Source organism: Mizuhopecten yessoensis, unplaced genomic scaffold (genome assembly GCF_002113885.1).
Source record: "Mizuhopecten yessoensis strain PY_sf001 unplaced genomic scaffold, ASM211388v2 scaffold4813, whole genome shotgun sequence".
Lineage (NCBI taxonomy): Eukaryota > Metazoa > Mollusca > Bivalvia > Pectinida > Pectinidae > Mizuhopecten > Mizuhopecten yessoensis.
Window position 1 is genome coordinate 59,357 of NW_018405734.1, and position 10,330 is coordinate 69,686.

A 10,330-nucleotide genomic window follows, 5' to 3' on the forward strand; every position below is an offset into this window, starting at 1 on the left:
TCTCCCAGATTACTAACACTACTGTTTTGTAAAATAATAAAACAATTGAAACCTTTAACTTCGGTCAATACCTGGATTTATCAACCCGAGAAAAGATATATTGACCTCGGAATGCGTCCTCGGTTAATATATCTTTTCCCGGGTTGATAAATTCAGGTATTGACCTCAGCCAAAGGCTATAATTGAATAATATTTCTTTTTTGAATGCATTCATAATATGCAGTCTCTGAATTTGCGAGCTGAAGGCTGGACCGGTTTAGCATCTGTTAAATGTGCATAGTATCCTAGATAATACAGTATTGATGCGACATGAGTACACATACCCGATGTTCTCTTTCCTGCAGGACACACACAATAGTATGCCTTGACAGGATCCTCTGATGCGTGTAGGTCAAACTCTATCCAGACATTGTGATTTGCCTGCGACCTGTGGCGAGAGTGTATTTGGCCTCGGAGAAGGTCATCAGCATGTTGGTACACCCATATCTCATAATCACCACCATCCGTCTGATGTTCTGTGATATAGTCAGGTGCCAGCTTCAGCTGATATGTACCACAAGCCAAAATCGCATTGACCTGTAGTTATTGACGATTTATTTTGACATTGGTCATACAACATATTATCCTTAAGATGACACATTTACCCATACAATATATTATCCTTAAGATGACACATTCATGACATTTTGCGGTGTAGGATAATGGTTTAGATTAATATGATATGTTAGAAGTGAATAAATGACTTATAATAAAAACCAATTTTTTGTAACATATTTGAGTTCATAATTTGCAGCAGATCCTACTTTAAATAATATAATATTATTTGATAGCGTAAAACATTGTTTTGATAGTTTTTTGGACAAAAAAGTGAACCCTGTCGTACACCTTTGGAAGGCATCACTAAATAGTTCATAGCACAGGCCCTGGGGACCTTTTTCATTTTTTAAAAATATCTCATGGGTCGTGTCTTAGGGAGCTACAAATATAACCCAGTAATGGTTAAATTGCTTTGTGGGCAAAATTCTTTTGTTCCTGTAACAGGTCCTTTGGCCTGGAGCATCCTTCATGGTCAACGGGACTTCATTTTGTGCAAACAGAAGAGGCTGACTGAAGTTCATGACATTTTGCGGTGTAGGATAATGGTTTAGATTAATATGATATGTTAGAAGTGAATAAATGACTTATAATAAAAACCATCTTAGTTCAGATATTAATATATGTTCAAATTTAATCCAACAAAGATTCACAAAGATACAAAATGTGCAGAGCAGTTAGATCTACCAAAAAGACCCAAAAAAGAATAGCCTGTTTTAACAGCTAACAGAGTTTCTTATACTCCTTTTGATACACATATATAGTACCCAACAGGTTGAAAAATTCAAAATACATTTCTAGGTTAGCTATCAAGGCCTTTGAGCCTTGTGTTTATATAAGATTTGAAATGCATCTGTTAAACATTTATAAGGGTATGTAACACAGTTCCGTTCAAACGTATTCCATGATGTGCGTTAAAACCTTATATTTACGTTCTATTACATCCACTTTAATTATTTGAAATTAAGAAAAAAACACTTTTTAGCTCACCCGCCCAAAGGGCAAGTGAGCTTATGCCATGGTGCAGCGTCTGTCATCCGTCCGTCCGTCGTCCATCGTCCGTCTGTCCTGCGTCAACTTTTTACTTTAAACAACTTTTTCTCAATAACAAAAAGGCTCAGGGTTCTGATATAAGGCCTGTAGCATGCTGGGATGAAGGGCTACAAAGTTTGTTCAAATAAATTACCTTGACACACTTTCAGGGTCACAGGGGTCAAATATGCAAAAATCTTCAAACAACTTCTTCTCAATAACCAAAAGGCCCAGGGTACTGAAATTAGGCCTGTAGCATGCTGGGATGAAGGACTACCAAGTTTGTTCAAATGAATGACCTTGATCCACTTTTAACCTGATGTCCTTGTTCGACATTCAAGATCACAGGCGTCATATGTTTAAATCTTTTAATAGGTTCTTATGAATCAAACACTTATATTCTGCCTGTAGCTGTATTTTAGTCCACTTTAAATATTACAAGTATTAAGTATTAAGTATTACGAGATTAATACCAGGTGAGTGATGCAGGCCCATTAGGCCTCTTGTTTTCATGTTAAAAGCAAAACACGTCTAAGGTGACGAAATACACAGTTGAGCATTAAGGAGGCTCCACCCTTTCGCAATTAGCCAGCAGAATTCAATGAAAGTTTCACATCGTGGTAATGTCACTATGTAGGTATGATTTTATGTATATCAGAGCATTCCGATAAACTGGGGATTTTTTTGTAAAGATCAGAGGTCATGTAACGGTACAATGTAGTACTGTTAACATTACTACACACTTGCTTTTATTGGATCATGCGAACATTTTGAGTTGGTACTATTATCTAGAGGCACACAAATATAAATATAATTTGATTTCCACCAAGTGTGAACAGTAGGTGGACATTTATTAGAAGCCTACAAGTGACAGTCCGTACCTCTATTGTTGATAATGACTTTGAAATAAGAATGCCATCATGGTACATCCAAGGAGGAGGTAATACTTAAAAAAATTCTCAAGTTGATGTGAAAACAACACAGATTCAATTCAGTTTGATATTGCTTTTGTTTTCAGTTCTAGTGAACACACTTTAAATGAGTATGATAGCCAGGGATACTCGGAACGGTACTCACCACAGCCAGGCCAGGGCCAACCCAAACACAATGTGAGTAACGTTATGTATTATATTTTCCCTAAAAATGTGATAAAGACTGTGAAGTATGCACTTTATACTGAACAGCTTTAAATATAAATAGTATATTTACTGCTGAATTTTGCCATATTTTCAAATGCTCATTGAGCATTTTCCAAAATTTAGCTTTATTTATATTGTTTTTAAACAAGTAATATGACATATTCTTGAGCGCATACAGAAGCATAAAAATGAAGTAAATCTTATATATATATATTTTTTTTTTGCTCACCTGGTTAGAAGGACCATAGTGAGCTTATGCCATACTGCAGTGTCTGTCGTCCGTCAATCGTACTTGTCCTGGACAGCCTAGTAGATTTTGACTACATTTGGTCTAGAGCACCCTTAAGGGACTCAATTTTGTATAAATGGTGGGTGTGACCCCCTTGGGGGCAAAGGTTTGGAGCCTAAAAGGGGAAATAGAATTAAAACCTTATAAATTCTTCTTCTACCATAGGGATTAAGTGATTTAATCCTAATTTAGTCTGTAACATCCTTGGGCCAAGGGGACTCAATTTTGTATAAATGGTGGGTGTGGCCCCACTGGGGGCAGAGGGGCAGGGCCGAATAGGGGAAATATAGGTAAACCTTTAAAATCCTTCTTCTACCGTAGGGATTTAGGGATTTTATCCTAATATAGTCTGGAGCATCCTTGGGCCAAGGGTACTCAATTTTGTATAAAAAGTGAGTGTGGCTCCCATGGGGGCAGAGGGTTGCGGCCTAATAGGAGAAACATAGAAAATTCTTCAAAATTCATCTTCTTCTGCAGGAATGACAGAACTTTGTCCAAATTTAGTATGAAGCACCCTTGGGGTGAAGGGGAACCAATTTTGTATAAACGGTCCGGGGCAAAGAGGAGGGGCCCAATAAGGGATATAGAGGAATAGCTTTTATATCCTTTTTCTTCCGTTGGGATGAAGGTATTTTGACCAAATTTGACCAGTAGCATCCTATGGGGAAGGGAAATCAATTTTGTATAAATGGTTGGCCTGACCCCCCTGGGGCCTTAGCGATGGGCCAAATAGGGGTAATTTAGCAAATTCTTTAAAATTCTTCTTCTGTAGGAATGACAGGATTTTGTCCATATTTGGTCTAAAGTATCCTTTGGTGAAGGGGACTGAGTTTTGTATATACTGTGGGTCTGACCCCCCTGGGGCAGAGGGCAGGGGCCCAATAGGGGAAACAAAGCAAAATCTTCAAAATCCTCCTATCCTGCCGGAATGACAGGATTATGTCCACTTGCATATAAATATAACCCCTGACTAACCATGTAATACATGTACACTTCCAGCAACATCTGTCTATTTCAACTTCAATTTTGCTAGAATTTCTAGGTGAGCAATACAGGCCCTCTGGGCCTCTTGTTGCTCAAGATGTACATTGTAACTTTTGAGCAGTCATTTACTTTCTGATTGAAAAGATGAAAGCACATCAATTATAAGACACATGTCTAAATGTATGTAAAAGAAAGACAAGAAAAGCAACACTCTAAAACAATTTGAATGTAATAGCCATAGGCATAAATTGAAGATAAGAAATGAATGAATCAATCAATAACTCCATTGAAATATTCTAATTATTCAATTTCAAATGTTCCAGAATAGCCTGGACATTGTTGTGAACAAACACCCCTACTCCAGTGCGATGGAAAAAGAGCCATACTACAGACAACGCCCAGTGTCTGCAAACATCTTCCAAGAACTTTTGTATGGTAGTAATGATGACCTGCGCACAAGAACTGCCATAGTAAGGCCAACAGTCAAACGAACATCTTCCTACAAAGAGGCGGCAAGTGTGAGGACTCACTCTTCCATGTCAAAACACTCACGCCAACCAAGTGAGCAATCCTCTGGACGATTATCTTCTATTGACCGTAAACAGCTGAGTAACAGTTTAGATATAACAGATGGCATTGTACACAGTAGAAACTGTATAAACTATGATACCATCAGCCAAAGAACACAATCCCCACATGGGACATCACCATGGATACCAAGGTCAAGGTCGGAACAGTCGCTGAGTAGCGATCTGTCGTCAATGTCTTCTGACAATGTTGATGACGCCATGGGCACAGCGCTAATGTTAAAACTTGCAAAACTTTCATCCCGGGAAAAAGAGGATATTTTGTGTAACTTTGTATCTCCTGGGGATAGGGTTTTATACAGTGTGCCTCAGAAACCTCCACGTTATGGCAAGAAAATTGGTAAGTAGAAATTCATTTTTTAGGTCACCTGGCCCAAAGGGCCAAGTGAGCTTATGGCATGGTGCGGCATCAGTCGGGCGTCCGTCCGGCGTCAACTTTTTACTTTAAACAACTTCTTCTCAGTAACCAAAAGGCGTAGGGTGATGGTATTTGGCCAGAAGCATGCTTGGATGAAGGGCTACCAAGTTTTTCCAAATAAATGAGCTTCATCAATTTTCAAGGTCACAAGGGTCAAATATGTTAAAAACCTTTAAACAACTTCTTCTCAAAAACCAATTGGCCTTGGATGATGCTATTTGGCCAGTAACATGCTGGGATGAAAGGCTACCAAGTTTGTTCAAATAAATGACCATCTATTTTCAAGGTCACAGGGGTCAAATATGTTTAAAACAATTCTTCTCAATAACCAAGAAACCTAGGATGATGATATTTAGCAAGTAACTTGCTGGAATAAAGAGCTACCAATTTTTAGTCACCTGGCCCAAAGGGCCAAGTGAGCTTATGGCATGGTGTGACGTCTGTCTGTCCGTCCGTCCGTCTGTCCATTGTTCGTTGTCCGTCGTCGGTCCGACGTCAACCATTTAATTTAAACAACTTCCTCTCAATAACCAAAAGGCCTAGGGTACTGATATTTGGCCTATAGCATGCTGGGATGAAGGGCTACCAAGTAGTCTGTTCAAATGAATGACCTTGAACCACTTTCAACCTAATGTCGTCGTTTGACATGCAAGGTCACATGTGTCATATGTTTAAATCTTTTAATATGTTCTTATGAATCAAACACTGATATTCTGCCTGTAGCTGTATTTTAGTCCACTTTTAAGATTACAAGTATGAGATTAATACCAGGTGAGCGATTCAGGCCGATTGGGCCTCTTGTGTTCAAATGAATTACCTTGATGTATATTCAAGGTCACAGGGGTCAAATCTGTTTAAAATATTTATTCAACTTCTTCTGAATAACCAAGAGGCCTAGGGTTATGATATTTGGCAAGTAGCATGCTGCGATGAATGGCTACCAAGTTTGTTAAAATGAATGACCTTCGCCCATATTCAAGGTCACAGTCGTCATTATATGTTTAAATCTTTTAATTACTTTAAAATATTTTGCCAAAAACATGCTGTGTTGGAAGACTATAACTCTGTTCAACCTAATGTCCTAGTTCGACATTCAAGGTCACAGGCGTCATATGTTTAAATCTGTTAATAGGTTCTTATGAATCAAACACTGATATTCTGCCTGTAGCTGTTTTTAGTCCACTTTTAAAATGACAAGTGTGAGATTAATACCAGGTGAGCGATTCAGGCCCATTGGGCCTCTTGATTACAATCCTACTCATTAAGTACTTGTGTTGCATGGGTATAATTGTAAATCAATGGTGAAATGAACCAAGGTCAAATTACCGTAATGGTAATATAATCTGCTTTTCAACATATATAATGGTTAATATATTTCCCCCTAAAACATACCAAGCTTTCTATTATGTAATAGTCTTATTACAGGTTTTATTGAAATACAGCAAGATGATGTAACACATCAAGAAGGGGTATTCTGTTTTCAAAAAAACTTAATTTGTCACAGAATTTTAATTTGCTTGCTGAAGCTGTGAATTCTAATAATAGCTACCATGCTTATATTTCAGTTCCAAAGCCAAAGATATACACAGGCATTGTGAAGTATCGTGGCACCCTGGACAAACCTGGCTTTGACCCACGGATATTTTTGGGAGTGAGGCTTGATGATCCAGGTATGATAACTGTTATAGTTCTCCTTAAGACAAGCATCGAAAAAATACACAAACTTCTGTTCTTAAATTCACAAAACTACATACATCTTTATTAAATTAGAAATAAATTTTAGGATTATTCTTTGAATGTGACAGAATTTGGAGGATTAACCACCAGCCATTACTGTTGGCCATGGTGAACTTTAAAAAATGTTAATCAAACAAGATCATGACATGTATTACCATAGTCAAGCCCAATCATGGTTGGTAAGGATTTTGTCATGCACCCATTGTCTGGACTAGGGTTTTAGATGGTTGACTATCTTATTCAGAGGACCCTATTGGAAATAAGCTTTCTATGGCTTTAATGGGCTATCCCAGGGTAATTAAGGCAAAACATGTAAAGTATATATAAATAGTTATCAACTTTGTAATTAACCTACAATATATGCAATTGTTTTGTTGTGTATGTCTTTTCTGATTAAATAGTATCATTATTAAAAAAAAAGGTTAATGGTTTCACTATGATAATTTTTTTTTTTTTTTTTGTAGTTTCAGATATTTGTATTTTAATGAAATAATAGCTGCTTAACGTCAATTAAGGGCCTTAAAGTTTTGATAAAGGGCTCCATGATTTGTAGTGTTTTTCCAGCCTGTTGTTGATGCCCCTGTAATGTTGAAAATATTAAAATGACTTCTACACCTGGGTCAGTTTCGAGCGTTGAAAATGGAACAGGGGAGCCATGGAAAACTGACTCTTCTGTTGAAATTGGTCCCAATAAGAAATTCTTTTTGTCCTCACCTTGTCCGATAAGTACTGTAAACGTGGTTATTATACCCCCGCAACGAAGTTAGGGGGGGTATACTGGAATCACCCTGTCTGGATGTTGTCCGCAGTAACTTGTCCGGAAAACTCCTCCTTAACTAACAGGTGGATTTCATTGAAACTTCGCATGAATGATCAGTATCTTATGTAGTTGTGCACCTGCATTTTGCTTTGGGATTTTGACCCTTTTTGATGGAGTTATGTCCCTTTAACAAAAATATTATTTATCCTGCTAAATACGTTGAAGTATAACTCTTCAAATAATTAGTCAGCCATCCTGGCGAAAGCTCTAGTTTACGCTGGGTGAAAATTACGCGTTTTGAAGGTCAAAACTATATGCACGGAGATAATTTACGCTGTCGCTGTACGATGTTTACCCTGCAGATATATCTCCCTTGCTTTACAAAATGTGTACAGGTTAAAATACTAGTAGCTAAAGTACATGTTACGTATGCGTACTGACTGCTCATTGGACAGATAAAACTAAAGGTGAACTGTATTCATGTGTATGTGCGTGTCTTATACCAGCTGATCTCGTAATCAACTGGGACCAAACATGTACATTTAAGTGCTATTTACTAAAATCAAGCATGTTTTCCAAATAACAATGAACCTCGATGCACTCAGATTTATTTATGGCTTTCTCTGTGCCTTTATATATATTTTCAAATTTATTGTTCGTTAAAAACTTAAATTAATCAAGTAGTTTATTTCATTTGTTATTGTTAGCTCACCTGCCCGAAGGGCAAGTGAGCTTATGCCATGGTGCGGCCATGGCATAAGCCAATAACCAAAACGCCCAGGGTACTGATATTGGTCCTGTAGCATGCTGGGATGAAGGACTATCAAGTTTATTCAAATTAATGACCTTGACCAACTTTCAAGGTCACAGGGGTCAAATGTCGTAAAATCTTCAAGCGACTTCTTCTCAATAAGCAAAAGGGCCAGGGTACTGAAATTCAGCCTGTAGCATGCTGGGATAAAGGACTATTAAGTTTATTCAAATGAATGACCATGACCCACTTTCAAAGTCACAGGGGTCAAAATATGTTAGAATCTTCAAACAACTTCTTCTCAATAACCAAAAGGCCTAGGGTACTGATATTGGGCCTGTAGCATGCTGGGATGAAGGGCTACCAAGTTTGTTCAAATGAATGACCTTGACCAACTTTCATGGTCAAAGGGGTCAAATGTCTTAAAATCTCCAAACAACTTCTTCTCAATAACCAAAAAGCCCAGGGTACTGATATTGGGCCAGTAGCATGCTGGGTTGAAGGACTATTAAGTTTATTCAAATGAATGACCTTGATCAATTTTCAAGGTCAAAGGGGTCAAATGTCTTAAAATCTCCAAACGACTTCTTCTCAATAACCAAAAGGCCCAGGGTACTGATATTGGGCCGGTAGCATGCTGGAATNTTTTTTTTTTTTTTTTTGTAGTTTCAGATATTTGTATTTTAATGAAATAATAGCTGCTTAACGTCAATTAAGGGCCTTAAAGTTTTGATAAAGGGCTCCATGATTTGTAGTGTTTTTCCAGCCTGTTGTTGATGCCCCTGTAATGTTGAAAATATTAAAATGACTTCTACACCTGGGTCAGTTTCGAGCGTTGAAAATGGAACAGGGGAGCCATGGAAAACTGACTCTTCTGTTGAAATTGGTCCCAATAAGAAATTCTTTTTGTCCTCACCTTGTCCGATAAGTACTGTAAACGTGGTTATTATACCCCCGCAACGAAGTTAGGAGGGTATACTGGAATCGCCCTGTCTGTCTGTCTGTCTGTCTGTCTGTCTGTCGTCCACAGTAACTTGTCCGGAAAACTCCTCCTTAACTAACAGGTGGATTTCATTAAAACTTCGCATGAATGATCAGTATCTTATGTAGTTGTGCACCGGCATTTTGATTTGGGATTTTGACCCTTTTTGATGGAGTTATGTCCCTTTAACAAAAATATTATTTATCCTGCTAAATACGTTGAAGTATAACTCTTCAAATAATTAGTCAGCCATCCTGGCGAAAGCTCTAGTTTACGCTGGGTGAAAATTACGCGTTTTGAAGGTCAAAACTATATGCACGGGGATAATTTACGCTGTCGCTGTACGATGTTTACCCTGCAGATATATCTCCCTTGCTTTACAAAATGTGTACAGGTTAAAATACTAGTAGCTAAAGTACATGTTACGTATGCGTACTGACTGCTCATTGGACAGATAAAACTAAAGGTGAACTGTATTCATGTGTATGTGCGTGTCTTATACCAGCTGATCTCGTAATCAACTGGGACCAAACATGTACATTTAAGTGCTATTTACTAAAATCAAGCATGTTTTCCAAATAACAATGAACCTCGATGCACTCAGATTTATTTATGGCTTTCTCTGTGCCTTTATATATATTTTCAAATTTATTGTTCGTTAAAAACTTAAATTAATCAAGTAGTTTATTTCATTTGTTATTGTTAGCTCACCTGCCCGAAGGGCAAGTGAGCTTATGCCATGGTGCGGCCATGGCATAAGCCAATAACCAAAACGCCCAGGGTACTGATATTGGTCCTGTAGCATGCTGGGATGAAGGACTATCAAGTTTATTCAAATTAATGACCTTGACCAACTTTCAAGGTCACAGGGGTCAAATGTCGTAAAATCTTCAAGCGACTTCTTCTCAATAAGCAAAAGGGCCAGGGTACTGAAATTCGGCCTGTAGCATGCTGGGATAAAGGGCTACCAAGTTTGTTCAAATGAATGACATTGACCGTCTTTCAAGGTCAAAGGGGTCAAATGTCTTAAAATCTTCAAGCGACTTCTTCTCAATAA

The 10,330-nt window shown here is 37.9% G+C and overlaps 1 protein-coding gene across 1 annotated transcript in view; it reads left to right on the forward strand.

The window, feature by feature from the left end:
• The window catches only part of LOC110449751 (coiled-coil domain-containing protein 186-like), a gene marked incomplete at its 5' end in the record, with an annotated part of 70,896 nt that overhangs the window by 41,501 nt on the left and 19,065 nt on the right, over positions 1-10,330 (forward strand). Inside the window, 3 exons of the mRNA XM_021496808.1 lie at positions 2,645-2,735; positions 4,362-4,965; positions 6,609-6,713. Of these exons, the coding sequence (XP_021352483.1) occupies positions 2,645-2,735; positions 4,362-4,965; positions 6,609-6,713 (800 nt within the window). The remainder of the gene's footprint in view (positions 1-2,644; positions 2,736-4,361; positions 4,966-6,608; positions 6,714-10,330) is intronic.